Source organism: Anomaloglossus baeobatrachus, chromosome 12, assembly GCF_048569485.1.
Source record: "Anomaloglossus baeobatrachus isolate aAnoBae1 chromosome 12, aAnoBae1.hap1, whole genome shotgun sequence".
NCBI classification, from domain to species: domain Eukaryota; kingdom Metazoa; phylum Chordata; class Amphibia; order Anura; family Aromobatidae; genus Anomaloglossus; species Anomaloglossus baeobatrachus.
Genome location: NC_134364.1, coordinates 105,515,543 through 105,534,234, shown reverse-complemented (window position 1 = coordinate 105,534,234; position 18,692 = coordinate 105,515,543). Strand labels below are relative to the sequence as shown.

The following is an 18,692-nucleotide window of genomic DNA, read 5'->3' as shown; positions in this document are numbered from 1 at the left end:
ACATCCAGTGACAGGATCCTGCAAAATAACAGATGCGTTTGCATGCGTTTTTTGCTGTAAAAGCAGGATCCGCTTTTGCAGCAAAAAAACGTTCCTGACGCATGTTAAAAAGACGTAGTGTGAAACCAGCCTAAGTCTACCACAGCTGCGGCTGCACTGAGTCCTGGGAGCTCTCCCCTCCCCCCGCCACAGGTGGAATGCTATGCAGGAGTCTGCAATCACAGCCCAGGTGCATCCAGTCAGTGTGACCTTTGCTCCAATTTCCTGTCAGGAAGCCAGTGTGCAGATTCTGACGCCTGCTGGCAGAACTTGTATCAACTCAGACCCTGCCAGAGGGAGTGAGGAAGTTTTCATCTGCTCTGGGCTCTGGAAAAATCAGAATGATCTCACCTCAGCTCCTGTGGAGATGGCAGTCTGATGGAGATGGCAGTCTGATGCCTGGTCACACTTGGTGCAGAACGTGTATCAACTCAGAGCCTGCAAGAGGGGCTGAGGAAGTTTTCATCTGCTCTGGGCTCTGGAAAATCAGTGCCATGAGACCTGTCGTCCAGTGAGTAACAGCCCAGGATCCAGTGTCGCAGGAGGGGGTACGGGGAGGCGATACTCCGCGTTCCCGCCTGTTGATGGTTTTGGGAAATTGGTCCCCGAAGGAACCGTCGCCCTCTAAAAACAAAAAATTCTTGCTGCAGTAGTCTGCAGAGATGTGCCTCCTATAGACACTAAGCTAAAAGTGAAGTAGCCTGGCTGAGCCAGGGGGTGTATACTGCAGGGGAGGAGCTAACATCTTTGCATCTACTTAGTGTCCTCCTATGGAGAAGCAGCATAACACCCATGGTCCTGTGTCCTCCAATGAGGAGTCAGAGAAATTTTGTGATTGTAAATGCGACGGTGCGGATTCCTTTAGCGGACATACACACATACATACACTCAGCTTTATATATTAGATTGAGCCCTATTGCAGTATCTAAAACAAATCACGGTCTCCAAAGAAGCCGCTTCAGCTAGCAAGCCCCCAGTTAACATTTTTCACCCATCAGTATTTGTGCCAGAACAGGCACAAGTGCATGTCCCAGCCATTTAAGTGCCGTGGTCGGAGATTAACATTGGCATTTAAATAGTTACAGAGCAGAGATCGGAGCTAGCTCTGGGCACTACTGTTAAACGTAGATAAAAAAAAAAGAGCCGGCGCCCAGCATGTATGGATCGGGTTCGACTTCCCCGCCAACTTAGTCTGTTTTGTACTGTTGATGATTGTTGTACGTATACCCTCTTTCACTTGTAAAGCGCCATGGAATAAATGGCGCTATAATAATAAATAATAATAATATATACAAGCGGCTCGAGAGAGAAGCTACACATGGTTAAATGTCATGTATCCTGTTGCAATTATTTCTTAGCCAACAGGATCCTTATAACTTTTTGCATAGGTGGATGCATTAACCACTGCCTTTTTGGTACGCAAGGACGTATGGAGATATTTAGGATCAGTGTCACAAAACTAAGGGAGTTGAGGCTTCTTTCTTATATGGCCTCGTGCTCTTGTGTGGCCTCAGACACTTACCTTGTGTAATAAGTCCCTGGTTTCGTCGGTAAGTGGGTCGTGAGAAAACTTGCAGTTGTCTCTTTGGTAGCACTTCGACCCCGTATGGTGAAACTTGCAAGGAAATTCCCGTATGGAATGAAATGTTAAGGGCGACTCTGAACATCGAGACTATGAACGGGCAAAGGCCGTCTAACAAGAAGACAAATCAATTTATCAATTGCTTCTCATTTCTTAATTGAGTGCAGAATAAAAGGTAAAAAAGAACAGGCGTGTAAACAAAGCTTTGCTGTACAAAACTCTGACACTGGCAATGCTTTTGCATCCGTTTATGTTTTTACGGCATTGCTTTACCCTCATTACCCAAAAAGAAGGGAATTTTGTTTACTTACCGTAAATTCCTTTTCTTCTAGCTCCTATTGGGAGACCCAGACAATTGGGTGTATAGCTTCTGCCTCCGAAGGCCACACAAAGTATTACACTTTAAAAAGTGTAACCCCTCCCCTCTGCCTATACACCCTCCCGTGGATCACGGGCTCCTCAGTTTTGGTGGAAAAGCAGGAAGGAGAAAACTTATAAATTGGTCTAGGGTAAATTCAATCAGAAGGATGTTCGGAGAACTGAAGACCATGAACCATAAGAACAAATCAACAACAACAACATGTGTACACAAAAGAACAACAGCCCGAAGGGAACAGGGGCGGATGCTGGGTCTCCCAATAAGAGCTAGAAGAAGAAGGGAATTTTGTTACTTACCGTAAATTCCTTTTCTTCTAGCTCCAATTGGGAGACCCAGACGATTGGTGTATAGCTACTGCCTCTGGAGGCCACACAAAGCACTACACTAAAAAGTGTAAGGCCCCTCCCCTTCTGGCTATACACCCCCCGTGGGATCACGGGCTGCTCAGTTTTAGTGCTAAAGCAAGAAGGAGGAAAGCCAATAACTGGTTTAAACAAATTCAATCCGAAGTAACATCGGAGAACTGAAACCGATCAACATGAACAACATGTGTACCCGAAAAAACCAAAAATCACGAAGGAAACAGGGCGGGTGCTGGGTCTCCCAATTGGAGCTAGAAGAAAAGGAATTTACGGTAAGTAACAAAATTCCCTTCTTCTTCGGCGCTCCATTGGGAGACCCAGACGATTGGGACGTCCAAAAGCAGTCCATGGGTGGGTAAATTAATACCTCAAGTTTGAGCTGCAAAACAGCTCTCTCCTTCGAGGAGGCAACCGCCGCCTGCAGGACTCTTCTACCTAGGCTGGCGTCCGCCGAAGCGTAGGTATGCACCTGATAATGTTTGGTGAAAGTGTGCAGACTCGACCAGGTAGCTGCCTGGCACACCTGTTGAGCCGTAGCCTGGTGTCGTAATGCCCAGGACGCACCCACGGCTCTGGTAGAATGGGCCTTCAGCCCTGAAGGAACCGGCAGCCCAGCAGAACGGTAAGCTTCAAGAATTGGTTCCTTGATCCATCGAGCCAGGGTGGATTTGGAAGCCTGCGATCCTTTGCGCTTACCAGCGACAAGGACAAAGAGTGCATCCGAGCGGCGCAGGGTCGCCGTGCGGGAAATGTAGATTCTGCGTGCTCTCACGAGATCCAACAAATGCAAATCCTTTTCAAACCGATGAACTGGATGAGGACAAAAGGAAGGTAAGGAGATATCCTGATTGAGATGAAAAGAGGATACCACCTTAGGGAGAAACTCCTGAACCGGGCGCAGCACTACCTTGTCCTGGTGAAAAACCAGGAAGGGAGCTTTGGATGACAACGCTGCCAGCTCGGATACCCTCCGAAGAGACGTGACCGCTACCAGAAAGGCCACTTTCTGTGAAAGTCGAGAAAGTGAAACATCCTTCAGAGGCTCGAAGGGCGGCTTCTGGAGAGTAACTAGTACCCTATTCAGATCCCATGGATCTAACGGCCGTTTGTACGGAGGGACGATGTGACAAACCCCCTGCAGGAACGTGCGTACCTGAGGAAGTCGTGCTAGACGCTTTTGAAAAAATACCGATAGCGCTGAGACTTGCCCTTTAAGGGAGCCGAGCGATAAGCCTTTTTCCAAACCAGATTGCAGGAAGGAAAGAAAAGTAGGCAATGCAAATGGCCAGGGGGACACTCTCTGTGTCGAGCACCAGGATAAGAAAATCTTCCACGTTCTGTGGTAGATCTTAGCAGACGTGGGCTTCCTAGCCTGTCTCATGGTGTCCACGACCCCTTGAGATAATCCTGAAGATGCTAGTATCCAGGACTCAATGGCCACACAGTCAGGTTCAGGGCCGCAGAATTCAGATGGAAAAACGGCCCTTGTGACAGTAAGTCTGGCCGGTCTGGTAGCGCCCACGGTTGGCCGACCGTGAGATGCCACAGATCCGGATACCACGACCTTCTCGGCCAGTCTGGGGCGACGAGCAGGCCGCGGCGGCACTCGGACCTGATCTTGCGTAGCACTCTGGGCAAGAGTGCCAGAGGGGGAAACACATAGGGCAGTTGGAACTGCGACCAATCTTGCACTAAGGCGTCTGCCGCCAGAGCTCTGTGATCGCGAGACCGTGCCATGAAAGTTGGGACCTTGTTGTTGTGCCGGGACGCCATTAGGTCGACGTCCGGCCTTCCCCAGCGGCGACAGATTTCCTGAAACACGTCCGGGTGAAGGGACCATTCCCCTGCGTCCATACCCTGGCGACTGAGGAAGTCCGCTTCCCAGTTTTCTACGCCGGGGATGTGAACTGCGGAGATGGTGGAGGCCGTGGCCTCCACCCACATCAGAATCCGCCGGACTTCCTGGAAGGCTTGCCGACTGCGTGTCCCGCCTTGGTGGTTTATGTATGCCACCGCTGTGGAGTTGTCCGACTGAATTCGGATCTGCTTTCCTTCCAGCCACTGCTGGAAGGCTTGTAGGGCAAGATACACTGCCCTGATTTCCAGAACATTGATCTGAAGGGTGGACTCCTGCTGAGTCCACGTACCCTGAGCCCTGTGGTGGAGAAAAACTGCTCCCCACCCTGACAGACTCGCGTCTGTCGTGACCACCGCCCAGGATGGGGGTAGGAAGGACCTTCCTTGTGATAATGAGGTGGGAAGAAGCCACCATTGAAGAGAGTCCTTGGTCGTCTGGGAAAGGGAGACTGTCCTGTCTAAGGACGTCGACTTCCCGTCCCATTGGCGGAGAATGTCCCATTGAAGTGGGCGCAGATGAAACTGCGCAAACGGGACTGCCTCCATTGCTGCCACCATCTTCCCCAGGAAGTGCATGAGGCGTCTTAAGGGGTGCGACTGGCCTTGAAGGAGCGAGTGCACCCCTGTCTGTAGTGAACGCTGCTTGTCCATCGGAAGCTTCACTGTCGCTGAGAGAGTATGAAACTCCATGCCAAGATATGTTAGCGATTGGGTCGGTGACAGATTTGACTTTGAAAAGTTGATGATCCACCCGAAAGTCTGGAGAGTCTCCAGCGCAACGTTCAGGCTGTGTTGGCATGCCTCTTGAGAGGGTGCCTTGACAAGTAGATCGTCCAAGTAAGGGATCACCGAGTGTCCCTGAGAGTGCAAGACTGCTACCACTGCTGCCATGACCTTGGTGAAAACCCGTGGGGCTGTCGCCAGACCAAATGGCAGGGCTACGAACTGAAGGTGTTCGTCTCCTATAACGAAGCGTAGAAAACGCTGGTGCTCTGGAGCAATCGGCACGTGGAGATAAGCATCTTTGATGTCTATTGATGCTAGGAAATCTCCTTGAGACATCGAGGCAATGACGGAGCGGAGGGATTCCATCCGGAACCGCCTGGTTTTCACGTGCTTGTTGAGCAGTTTTATGTCCAGAACAGGACGGAAAGAGCCGTCCTTTTTTGGCACCACAAACAGATTGGAGTAAAAACCTTGACCTCGTTCCTGAAGAGGAACAGGGATCACCACTCCCTCTGCCCTTAGCGAGCACACCGCTTGCAGAAGAGCATCGGCTCGGTCGGGATGTGGGGAAGTTCTGAAGAACCGAGGCGGAGGACGAGAACTGAACTCTATCCGGTACCTGTGAGACAAAATGTCTGTTACCCACCGGTCTTTGACCTGTGGCAGCCAAATGCCGCAAAAGCGGGAGAGCCTGCCACCGACCGAGGATGCGGAGAGAGGAGGCCGAAAGTCAGGAGGCAGCCGGCTTGGAAGCGGTTCCTCCGGCTGCTTTCTTTGGGCGTGAGTGAGTCCGCCAGGAATCTGAGCTCCTCTGCTCCTTCTGAGTCCTTTTGGACGAGGAGAATTGGGTCCTGCCCGAACCTCGAAAGGACCGAAACCTCGACTGTCCCTTCCACTGTTGAGGTTTGCTTGATCTAGGCTGGGGTAAGGAAGAGTCCTTACCCTTGGACTGTTTAATGATTTCCGCCAATTGCTCACCAAACAGCCTGTCTTGAGATAATGGCAAACTGGTTAAGCATTTTTTGGAAGCAGAATCTGCTTTCCATTCCTTTAACCATAAGGCTCTGTGTAAAACCACCGAGTTGGCGGACGCCATTGACGTACGGCTGGTAGAGTCCAAGACCGCATTGATAGCGTAAGTCGCAAACGCAGACATTTGCGAAGTCAAGGACGCCACCTGCGGCACTGATGGACGTATGATAGAGTCCACCTGCGCCAGACCAGCTGAAATAGCTTGGAGTGCCCACACGGCTGCGAATGCTGGAGCAAACGACGCGCCGATAGCTTCATAGACAGATTTCAACCAAAGGTCCATCTGTCTGTCATTGGCATCTTTAAGTGAAGCCCCATCTTCCACTGCAACTATGGATCTAGCCGCAAGCCTGGAGATTGGGGGGTCCACCTTTGGACACTGGGTCCAGCGTTTGACCACGTCAGGGGGAAAGGGATAACGTGTATCCTTAAGACGTTTGGAGAAACGCTTATCTGGATAAGCATGGTGTTTCTGGACTGCTTCTCTGAAGTCCGCGTGGTCCAGAAAAGAGCTCAATTTACGTTTGGGATACCTAAAATGGAATTTCTCCTGCTGTGCTGCTGCCTCCTCCGCTGGAGGAGAAATATCCAGCAGTCTATTGATGGCCGCTATAAGATCATTCACCATGGCGTCACCATCAGGGGTATCCAGGTTGAGAGCAGTCTCAGGATTTGACTCCTGATCACCTAGTTCTGTCTCATCATACAGAGAATCCTCTCGCTGAGACCCTGACCAGCGTGATGACGCCGAGGGTCTCTCCCAGCGAGCTCGCTTAGGCTGCCTGGGACTGTCGTCCGAGTCAGAGCCTTCAGCCTGTGATGTCTGGGACCCCCTTGGAGCACGGATTAGTTCCAACTGAGGGGGACCGGGGAACATTGAATCAGCAGTGCCCATGGTCTGAGTGACCGGCCTGGACTGCAAGGTTTCTAGAATTTTTGTCATAGTCACAGACATCTTATCAGCAAAAACTGCAAACTCTGTCCCCGTCACCGGGGCAGGGTTCACAGGCGTCTCTGCCTGGGCCACTACTAGCATAGACTCCGGCTGACGAAGTGGCACAGGGACCGAACATTGCACACAATAGGGGTCAGGGGAACCTGCCGGTAGATCAGCCCCACATGCGGTACAGGCAGCATATGAAGCCCGTGCCTTGGCACCCTTGCTTTTTGCGGATGACATGCTGTTGTCTCCTCAGAGCAATATAGGGGTATAAGCCAAGAAGCGACCGTACAGTGCAATATATAGGTACAGACAAAAGTACACAAAACAACACTGTGGCACTAGTGGGGTCAGCACCTAGGTGCTGCTTACCGCCCGCTTAACAGCGGGTGTGTGGTCGCCAGAATCCCCTGTCTGGGTCTCCCAGGGCTATGTCCGTTCTCCAGCTCAGACTGCATGCAGGAATGGCTGCCGGCGTCCTGTGAAGAGGGGCGGGCCGTGGGCGTGCTGCAGACAAAGAGCGGGAAACTGGCGTCCCACTGTGCCCAGTGAGAGGGCTGGAGTATGTAAATAAGACTCCAGCCCTCGGCGCTGACTATTGTACAGCGTCTCTCCCCTTCCCTGACTGACAGGGCTGGGGGCGGGAACGAAGCGTAACTAGGCCGCAGAAGCCGGGGACTAGATTTACAAGCGCTGCCGTCGTAAAAGCACGGTCGGCGCGAAGTCCCCGGCGCACCACAAGTCTCAGCCGCGCCGCAGTCACCATGGCGGCCGGCGCGGTAGTTCCCCACACATAAACTCACTCAGCAAAGCTGCAGTGAGTATAACCCAAGCGCGCAGCGCTACTGTCCCCGGCGCACTAGAACACCCAGCAACACTGGAGTGTGTCTGTGCCTGTCTGTACGGGGACACAGAGTACCTGAATGTTGCAGGGCCTTGTCCCTGACGGTACCCAGCTCCGTATCCAGCAGGATCTCCGGGTCTGTGGATGGAGCCCGGCCTCAGAGTCTGGAGGCCGGTAAGATCCCACTTCACCAGAGCCCTTCAGGGGGATGGGGAAGGAAAACAGCATGTGGGCTCCAGCCTCCGTACCCGCAATGGGTACCTCAACCTTAACAAACACCGCCGACAAAAGTGGGGTGAGAAGGGAGCATGCTGGGGGCCCTAGTATGGGCCCTCTTTTCTTCCATCCGACATAGTCAGCAGCTACTGCTGACTAAACAGTGGAGCTATGCGTGGATGTCTGACCTCCTTCGCACAAAGCATAAAACTGGGCAGCCCGTGATCCCACGGGGGGTGTATAGCCAGAAGGGGAGGGGCCTTACACTTTTTAGTGTAGTGCTTTGTGTGGCCTCCGGAGGCAGTAGCTATACACCAATCGTCTGGGTCTCCCAATGGAGCGCCGAAGAAAAGGAATTTACGTTAAGTAAACAAAATTCCCTTCTTTGTCGCTCCATTGGGAGACCCAGACAATTGGGACGTCCAAGAGCAGTCCCTGGGTGGGTAAAAGAATACCTCAATAACAAGAGCCGAAAAAACGGCCCCCTCTTACAGGTGGGCAACCGCCGCCTGGAGGACTCGCCTACCTAGACTGGCGTCTGCCGAAGCATAGGTATGCACTTGATAGTGTTTCGTGAAAGTGTGCAGACTAGACCACGTAGCTGCCTGACACACCTGCTGAGCCGTAGCCCGGTGCCGCAATGCCCAGGACGCACCCACGGCTCTGGTAGAATGGGCTTTCAGCCCTGAAGGAAGCGGAAGCCCAGAAGAACGGTAGGCTTCGAGAATCGGTTCCTTGATCCACCGAGCCAAGGTTGACTTGGAAGCCTGCGAACCCTTACGCTAGCCAGCGACAAGGACAAAGAGCGCATCTGAACGACGCAGGGGCGCCGTGCGAGACACGTAGAGCCGGAGTGCTCTCACCAGATCCAAAGAGTGCAAATCCTTTTCACATTGGTGAATTGGATTAGGGCAAAATGAAGGCAAGGAGATATCCTGATTGAGATGAAAAGGGGATACCACCTTAGGGAGAAATTCCGGGACCGGACGCAGAACCACCTTATCCTGGTGAAACACCAGGAAGGGGGCTTTGCATGACAGCGCTGCAAGCTCAGACACTCTTCGGAGTGATGTAACTGCCACTAGAAATGCCACCTTCTGCGAAAGACGTGATAGAGAGACATCCCGCAGTGGCTCGAAAGGTGATTTCTGAAGAGCCGTTAGCACCCTGTTAAGATCCCAGGGTTCCAGCGGACGCTTGTATGGTGGGACTATGTGGCAAACTCCCTGCAGGAACGTGCGGACCTGCGGAAGCCTGGCTAGGCGCTTTTGAAAAAATACAGAGAGCGCCGATACTTGGCCCTTGAGAGAGCCGAGTGACAAACCCTTGTCCATTCCGGATTGAAGGAATGAAAGAAATGTGGGTAAGGCAAACGGCCATGGAGGAAAACCGTTATCAGAGCACCAGGATAAGAAGATTTGCCAAGACCTGTAATAGATCTTGGCGGACGTTGGCTTCCTGGCCTGTCTCATGGTGGCAATGACATCCTGAGATAACCCTGAAGACGCTAGGAGCCAGGACTCAATGGCCACACAGTCAGGTTGAGGGCCACAGAATTCAGATGGAAAAACAGGCCTTGTGACAGCAAGTCTGGGCGGTCTGGAAGCGCCCACGGTTGACCCACCGTGAGATGCCACAGATCTGGGTACCACGACCGCCTCGGCCAGTCTGGAGCGATGAGAATGGCGCGACGGCAGTCGGACCTGATCTTGCGTAACACTCTGGGCAGCATCGCCAGAGGAGGAAACACATAAGGCAGTCGAAACTGCGACCAATCCTGAACTAACGCGTCCGCCGCCAGAGCTCTGTGATCCTGAGACCGTGCCATGAATGCCGGGACTTTGTTGTTGTGCCGTGACGCCATGAGATCGACGTCCGGCGTTCCCCAGCGGCGACAGATCTCTCGAAACACTTCTGGGTGCAGAGACCATTCCCCCGCATCCATGCCCTGACGACTGAGAAAATCTGCTTCCCAGTTTTCTACGCCCGGGATGTGAACTGCGGAGATGGTGGAGGCTGTGGCTTCCACCCACTGCAGAAGCCGCCGGACTTCTTGGAAGGCTTGACGACTGCGAGTGCCGCCTTGGTGGTTGATGTATGCGACGGCAGTGGCGTTGTCCGACTGGATACAGATCTGCCTGCCCTCCAGCCACCGATGGAAAGCCAATAGGGCTAGATACACTGCCCTTATCTCCAGAATATTGATCTGAAGGGATGACTATCGGAGTCCAGGTTCCCTGAGCCCTGTGGTGGAGAAAAAACGCTCCCCACCCTGACAGGCTCGCGTCCGTGGTGACCACAGCCCAGGTTGGGGGTAGGAAGGATTTTCCCTGCGATAGAGAATTGGGAAGGAGCCATCACTGAAGTGACGTCTTGGTTGCAAGGGAAAGATAGACGTTCTTGTCGAGGGAAGCCGACCTCCTGTCCCATTTGCGGAGAATGTCCCATTGGAGTGGCCGTAGATGAAATTGCGCGAACGGCACTGCCTCCATAGCTGCCACCATCTTCCCCAGGAAGTGCATGAGGCGCCTTAAGGGGTGTGACTGACTCCGAAGAAGTGATTGCACCCCTGCCTGCAGAGAAAGCCGTTTGTCCCGCGGTAGCTTGACTACCACTGGCTGTGTATGAAACTCCATCCCGAGGTAAGTCAGTGATTGGGTCGGTGTCAACTGGGATTTCGGGAAGTTGATGATCCACCCAAACTGCTGGAGAGTCGCCAGAGCGACGGTAAGGCTTTGTTGACACGCCACCCGAGAAGGGGCCCTGACTAGGAGATCGTCTAAGTAAAGGATCACCGAGTGGCCCTGAGAGTGCAGGACCGCCACGACGGGTGCCATGACTTTGGTGAAAACCCGTGGGGCTGTCGCCAGGCCGAATGGCAATGCCACGAACTGAAGGTGTTAGTCCCCGATGGCGAAACGCAAGAAACGTTGATGTTCGGGTGCGATCGGCACGTGGAGATAAGCATCCTTGATGTCGATCGATGCTAGGAAGTCTCCTTGTGACATCGAGGCGATGACCGAGCGGAGAGATTCCATCCGAAACCGTCTGGTTCTCACATGTCTGTTGAGTAGCTTGAGGTCCAGAACGAGACGGAATGATCCGTCCTTTTTTGGCACCACGAACAAGTTGGAGTAAAAGCCGCGACCACGTTCCTTAAGGGGAACAGGGATCACAACTCCTTCTGTCTTCAGAGCGTCCACTGCCTGAAAAAGTGCGTCGGCCTGAGCGGGGGGCGGAGAGGTTCTGAAGAAACGAGCCGCAGGACGAGAGCTGAACTCTATCCTGTAACCGTGAGACAGAATGTCTCTCACCCATCGGTCTTGAACATGTGGCCACCAGGCGTCGCCAAAGCGGGAGAGCCTGCCACCGACCGAGGATGTGGCTAGGGGAGGCCGAGAGTCATGAGGAGGCCGTCTTGGAGGCAGTGCCTCCTGCGGCCTTTTGGGGGCGTGACTTGGACCGATAGGAGTTCCTCTGGCCCTTCTCCGGCCTGCTGGACGAAGAGGATTGGGGCTTCGCGGAGGGACGAAAGGACCGAAACCTCGATTGTATTTTTCGTTACTGAGGTCTCTTAGGTTTGGACTGGGGTAAAGAGGAGTCCTTTCCCTTGGATTCCTTAATAATCTCATCCAATCGTTCGCCAAACAAACGGTCGCCAGCAAACGGCAAACCAGTTAAGAACCTCTTGGAGGCCGAGTCTGCCTTCCATTCGCGCAGCCACATGGCCCTGCGGACTGCCACAGAGTTAGCGGATGCTACAGCTGTACAGCTAGCAGAGTCCAGGACTGCGTTCATGGCGTAGGATGAAAAGGCTGACGCCTGAGAGGTCAAAGACGCAACTTGCGGAGCAGAATTACGTGTGACAGCATTAATCTCAGCCAGACAAGCCGAGATAGCTTGGAGTGCCCACACGGCTGCAAAGGCCGGGGCAAAAGACGCGCCCGTGGCCTCATAGATGGACTTCACCAGGAGCTCTATCTGCCTGTCAGTGGCATCCTTTAGCGATGAGCCATCTGCAACCGATACCACGGATCTAGCCGCCAATCTTGAGACTGGAGGATCCACCTTGGGACAGTGAGCCCAACCCTTAACGACTTCAGATGGGAAGGGGTAACGCGTGTCAGTGAGGCGCTTAGTAAAGCGCTTGTCCGGGACCGCTCTGGGCTTCTGGACAGCGTCTCTGAAGGTAGAGTGATCGAAAAACGCACTGCGTGTAGGTTTGGGGAACCGAAACTGGTGTTTCTCCTGCTGAGACGCCGACTCCTCTACAGTAGGAGGCGGGGGAGAGAGAACCAACACCTTGTTGATGGACGAGATAAGCTCATTCACTAAGGTGTCCCCTTCAGGTGTATCAAGGTTAAGGACGACGTCAGGGTCAGAGCCCTGAGCTGCGACGTCCGCCTCGTCCTCCAGAGAGTCCTCAAGCTGGGAACCCGAGCAGCGTGAAGAAGTCGGGGAAGATTCCCAGCGAGCCCGCTTAGCCGGTCTAGGACTGTGGTCCGGGCAGGAGTCCTCCACCTGAGACCTAGGGGCCAACCTGGGAGCGCGCTGCGGCGCGGACCGAGAGGGGCCTGGAGGCGACGAGCCAACAGGGGCCGGGACCTGTGAAAGGACCGGTCTGGACTGCAAAGCTTCTAGCAGCTTGGCAGACCATTTGTCCATAGACTGAGCCATGGATTGTGAAAGTGACTCAGAGAGTTTCTCAGCAAAAGCAGCAAACTCTGTCCCTGCCGCCTGGACAGGGGGAGCAGGGGGGTCTACCTGAGCCGAGGGGCCCACTAGTGACCGAGGCTCCGGCTGAGCAAGCGAAACAGGGGTCGAGCATTGCTCACAGTGAGGGTAGGTGGAACCCGCAGGTAACATAGCCCCACAAGAGGTACAGGCCGCAAAAGAAGGGAATTTTGTTACTTACCGTAAATTCCTTTTCTTCTAGCTCCTATTGGGAGACCCAGACGATTGGGTGTATAGCACTGCCTCCGGAGGCCACACAAAGCAATTACACTAAAAAGTGTAAGGCCCCTCCCCTTCTGGCTATACACCCCCAGTGGGATCACTGGCTCACCAGTTTTAGTGCAAAAGCAAGAAGGAGGAAAGCCAATAACTGGTTTAAACAAATTCACTCCGAAGTAACGTCGGAGAACTGAAAACCATTCAACATGAACAACATGTGTACCCGAAAAACAACCAAAAATCCCGAAGGACAACAGGGCGGGTGCTGGGTCTCCCAATAGGAGCTAGAAGAAAAGGAATTTACGGTAAGTAACAAAATTCCCTTCTTCTTCGGCGCTCCATTGGGAGACCCAGACGATTGGGACGTCCAAAAGCTGTCCCTGGGTGGGTACAGAATACCTCATGTTAGAGCTGCGAAGACAGCCCTCCCCTACGGGGAGGTAACTGCCGCCTGCAGGACTCTTCTACCTAGGCTGGCGTCCGCCGAAGCATAGGTATGCACCTGATAATGTTTGGTGAAAGTGTGCAGACTCGACCAGGTAGCTGCCTGGCACACCTGTTGAGCCGTAGCCTGGTGTCGTAATGCCCAGGACGCACCCACGGCTCTGGTAGAATGGGCCTTCAGCCCTGATGGAAACGGAAGCCCAGCAGAACGGTAGGCTTCAAGAATTGGTTCTTTGATCCATCGAGCCAGGGTGGCCTTAGAAGCCTGCGACCCTTTGCGCTTACCAGCGACAAGGACAAAGAGTGCATCCGAACGGCGCAGGGGCGCCGTGCGGGAAATGTAGATTCTGAGTGCTCTCACCAGATCTAACAAATGTAAATCCTTCTCATACCGATGAACTGCATGAGGACAAAAAGAAGGCAAAGAGATATCCTGATTAAGATGAAAAGAGGATACCACCTTCGGGAGAAACTCCTGAATGGGTCGCAGCACTACCTTGTCCTGGTGGAAGACCAGGAAGGGAGCCTTGGATGACAGCGCTGCTAGCTCAGACACTCTCCGAAGAGATGTGATCGCTACCAGAAAAGCCACTTTCTGTGATAGTCTAGAAAGTGAAACCTCCCTCAGAGGCTCGAAGGGCGGCTTCTGGAGGGCAACTAGTACCCTGTTCAGATCCCATGGATCTAACGGCCGCTTGTACGGGGGTACGATATGACAAACCCCCTGCAGGAACGTGCGTACCTTAGAAAGTCGTGCTAGACGCTTCTGAAAAAAGACGGATAGCGCCGAGACTTGCCCTTTAAGGGAGCCGAGCGACAAACCTTTTTCTAACCCAGATTGCAGGAAAGAAAGAAATGTAGGCAATGCAAATGGCCAGGGAGACACTCCCTGAGCAGAGCACCAGGATAAGAATATCCTCCACGTTCTGTGGTAGATCTTAGCGGACGTGGGCTTCCTAGCCTGTCTCATGGTGGCAACGACCCCTTGGGATAATCCTGAAGACGCTAGGATCCAGGACTCAATGGCCACACAGTCAGGTTCAGGGCCGCAGAATTCCGATGGAAAAACGGCCCTTGGGACAGCAAGTCTGGTCGGTCTGGTAGTGCCCACGGTTGGCCGACCGTGAGATGCCACAGATCCGGATACCACGCCCTCCTTGGCCAGTCTGGGGCGACGAGTATGACGCGGCTGCAGTCGGATCTGATCTTGCGTAGCACTCTGGGCAAGAGTGCCAGAGGTGGAAACACATAAGGGAGCCGGAACTGCGACCAATCTTGCACTAAGGCGTCTGCCGCCAGAGCTCTGTGATCGCGAGACCGTGCCATGAAGGTTGGGACCTTGTTGTTGTGCCGGGACGCCATTAGGTCGACGTCCGGCCTTCCCCAGCGGCGACAGATTTCCTGAAACACGTCCGGGTGAAGGGACCATTCCCCTGCGTCCATGCCCTGGCGACTGAGGAAGTCTGCTTCCCAGTTTTCTACGCCGGGGATGTGAACTGCGGATATGGTGGAGGCCGTGGCTTCCACCCACATCAGAATCCGCCGGACTTCCTGGAAGGCTTGCCGACTGCGTGTCCCCCCTTGGTGGTTGATGTATGCCACCGCTGTGGAGTTGTCCGACTGAATTCGGATCTGCCTTCCTTCCAGCCACTGCTGGAAGGCTAGTAGGGCAAGATACACTGCTCTGATTTCCAGAACATTGATCTGAAGGGTGGACTCCTGCTGGGTCCACGTACCCTGAGCCCTGTGGTGGAGAAAAACTGCTCCCCACCCTGACAGACTCGCGTCTGTCGTGACCACCGCCCAGGACGGTGGTAGGAAGGATCTTCCCTGTGATAATGAGGTGGGAAGAAGCCACCACTGCAGAGAGTCCTTGGCCGTCTGGGAAAGGGAGACTTTCCTGTCCAGGGATGTTGACTTCCCGTCCCATTGGCGGAGAATGTCCCATTGAAGAGGGCGCAGATGAAACTGCGCAAACGGAACCGCCTCCATTGCCGCCACCATATTCCCGAGGAAGTGCATGAGGCGTCTTAAGGAGTGCGACTGACTTTGAAGGAGAGCCTGCACCCCAGTCTGTAGTGACCGCTGCTTGTCCAGCGGAAGCTTCACTATCGCTGAGAGAGTATGAAACTCCATGCCAAGATACGTCAGTGATTGGGTCGGTAACAGAGTTGACTTTGAGAAGTTGATGATCCACCCGAACGTCTGGAGAGTCTCCAGTGCAACATCCAGGCTGAGTTGGCATGCCTCCTGAGAGGGTGCCTTGACAAGTAGATCGTCCAAGTAAGGGATCACAGAGTGTCCCTGAGAGTGCAAGACTGCTACCACTGCCGCCATGACCTTGGTGAACACCCGTGGGGCTGTCGCCAGACCAAATGGCAGAGCTACGAACTGAAGATGGTCGTCTCCTATCACGAAGCGTAGAAAGCGTTGGTGCTCTGTAGCAATCGGCACGTGGAGATAAGCATCTTTGATGTCTATTGATGCTAGGAAATCTCCTTGAGACATTGAGGCAATGACTGAGCGGAGGGATTCCATCCGGAACCGCCTGGCGTTCACATGCTTGTTGAGCAGTTTTAGGTCCAGAACAGGACGGAATGAGCCGTCCTTTTTTGGCACCACAAATAGATTGGAGTAAAAACCTTGTCCTCGTTCCCGAAGAGGAACAGGGACCACCACTCCTTCTGCTCTTAGAGAATGCACCGCCTGCAGAAGGGCATCTGCTCGGTCGGGGTGTGGGGAAGTTCTGAAGAACCGAGGCGGAGGCCGAGAACTGAACTCTATCCTGTACCCGTGAGACAAAATGTCTGTTACCCACCGGTCTTTGACCTGTGGCAGCCAAATGTCGCAAAAGCGGGAGAGCCTGCCACCGACCGAGGATGCGGAGGGAGGCGGCCGAAAGTCATGAGGTGGCCGCCTTGGAAGCGGTACCTCCGGTTGCTTTCTTGGGGCGTGAGTGAGTCCGCCAGGAATCAGAGCTCCTTTGCTCTTTCTGAGTCCCTTTGGACGAGGAGAATTGGGGCTTGCCCGAGCCTCGAAAGGACCGAAACTTTGACTGCCACTTCCTCTGTTGAGGTTTGTTTGATCTGGGCTGGGGTAAGGAAGAGTCCTTACCTTTGGACTGTTTAATGATTTCCGCCAATTGCTCACCAAACAGTCTGTCTCCAGATAATGGCAAGCTGGTTAAACATTTTTTAGAAGCAGAATCTGCTTTCCATTCTTTTAACCACAAGGCTCTGCGCAAAACTACAGAGTTGGCGGATGCCATTGAGGTACGGCTCGTAGAGTCTAGTACCGCATTGATAGCGTAGGTCGCAAACGCAGTCATTTGCGTAGTTAAGGACGCCACTTGCGGCACTGCTGGACTTAAGAAAGAGTCCACCTGTGCCAGACCAGCTGAAATAGCTTGGAGCGCCCACACGGCCGCGAATGCTGGAGCAAACGACGCGCCAATAGCTTCATAGACAGATTTCAACCAAAGGTCCATCTGTCTGTCATTGGCATCTTTAAGTGAAGCCCCATCCTCCACTGCAACTATGGATCTAGCTGCAAGCCTGGATATTGGAGGGTCCACTTTCGGACACTGGGTCCAGCGCTTGACCACGTCAGGGGGAAAGGAATAACGTGTATCCTTCAGACGTTTGGAAAAACGCTTGTCCGGATAAGCATGGTGTTTCTGGATTGATTCTCTGAAGTCAGTCAGAGTGGTCCAGAAAAGTACTCAATTTACGCTTGGGATACAGAAAATGGAATTTCTCCTGCTGGGCAGCTGCCTCCTCTGCTGAAGGGGCTGGGGGAGAAATATCCAACAGCCTATTGATGGCCGCTATAAGGTCATTTACCATGGCGTCACCATCCGGCGTATCCAAATTGAGTGCGGTGTCAGGACCAGACTCCTGATCACCCACCTCTGTCTCATCATATAGAGACCCTTCTCGCTGAGACCCTGACCCGCGTGATGACGTGGAGGGTCTCTCCCAGCGAGTTCGCTTAGGCGGCCTGGGACTGTCGTCAGAGTCAGAGCCCTCAGCCTGTGATGCCTGGGACCCCCTTGAAGTACGGATTAGTTCCAACTGAGGGGGACCGGGGAACATAGACACAGCAGTGTCCATGGTCTGAGCAACTGGCCTGGACTGCAAGGTCTCCAGGATTTTTGTCATTGTCACAGACATTTTGTCAGCAAAGACTGCAAATTCTGTCCCCGTCACCGGGGCAGGGTTCACAGGCGTCTCTGCCTGGGCTACCACCACCATAGACTCTGGCTGCCGAAGTGCCACTGGGACTGAACATTGCACACAATGAGAGTCGTTGGAGCCTGCTGGTAGATTAGCCCCACATGCTGTACAAGCAGTGTATACAGCCCGTGCCTTGGCACCCTTGCGTTTTGTGGATGACATGTTGCTGTCTCCTCAGAGCAATATAGGGGTATACAGCCAAGAAGCGACCGTACAGTGCAGTATATATATATATATATCTGGTACAGGAAAAAGTACACCAATACAACACTGTGGCACTAGTGGGGCCAGCACTAATGTGCTGCTTACCGCCCGCTAAACGCGGGTGTGTGGTCGCCAGAAATCCCTAGTCTGGGTCTCCCAGAGCCTGTGTCCGTCCTCCAGCCAGACTGCATGCAGGAATGGCTGCCGGCGTCCTGTGGAGGGGGGGGCGGGCCCTGGGCGTGCTCAGACCAAAAGCGGGAAACCTGCGTCCCACTGTGCCTAGTGAGAGGGCTGGAGCATGTAAATAAGGCTCCAGCCCTCGGCGCTGACGATTGCACAGCGTCTGTCCCATTCCCTGAGTGACAGGGAGGGGGCGGGAACGAAGCGGAGCTAGGCCGCAAAAGCCGGGGACTAAATTTATAAGCGCCGCCGCCGTAAAAGCGCGGTCGGCGCTAAGTCCCCAGCGCACTACAAGTCCCAGCCGCGCCGCCGCTTCAAGAGTGGCCGGCGCGGTAGTTCCCAGCACATGAAGTCACACAGCTAAGCTGCTGTGACTCAAACCCCAGCGTGCAGCGCTACTGTCCCCGGCGCACTAACACACCCAGCAAGTCTGGCGTGTGCGTGCCTGTCTGTACGGGGACACAGAGTACCTGAAAGTTGCAGGGCCTTGTCCCTGAACGGTACCCAGCTCCGTATCCAGCAGGTTCACTGGGTCTGTGGATGGAGCCCGGCCTCAGGGCTTGGGGGCCGGTAAGATCCCACTTCCTCAGAGCCCCTCAGGGGGATGGGGAAGGAAAACAGCATGTGGGCTCCAGCCTCTGTACCCGCAATGGGTACCTCAACCTTACAAACCACAAGTGGGGTAAGAAGGGAGCATGC

The 18,692-nt window shown here is 53.8% G+C and overlaps 1 protein-coding gene across 1 annotated transcript in view; it reads right to left on the bottom strand.

Annotated features, from left to right (window-relative positions):
- ZC3H6 (zinc finger CCCH-type containing 6) overlaps positions 1-18,692 on the bottom strand; it is a 134,288-nt gene that overhangs the window by 18,831 nt on the left and 96,765 nt on the right. The window contains exon 8 of the mRNA XM_075330155.1: positions 1,562-1,671. Coding sequence (XP_075186270.1) covers positions 1,562-1,671 — 110 coding nt within the window. The remainder of the gene's footprint in view (positions 1-1,561; positions 1,672-18,692) is intronic.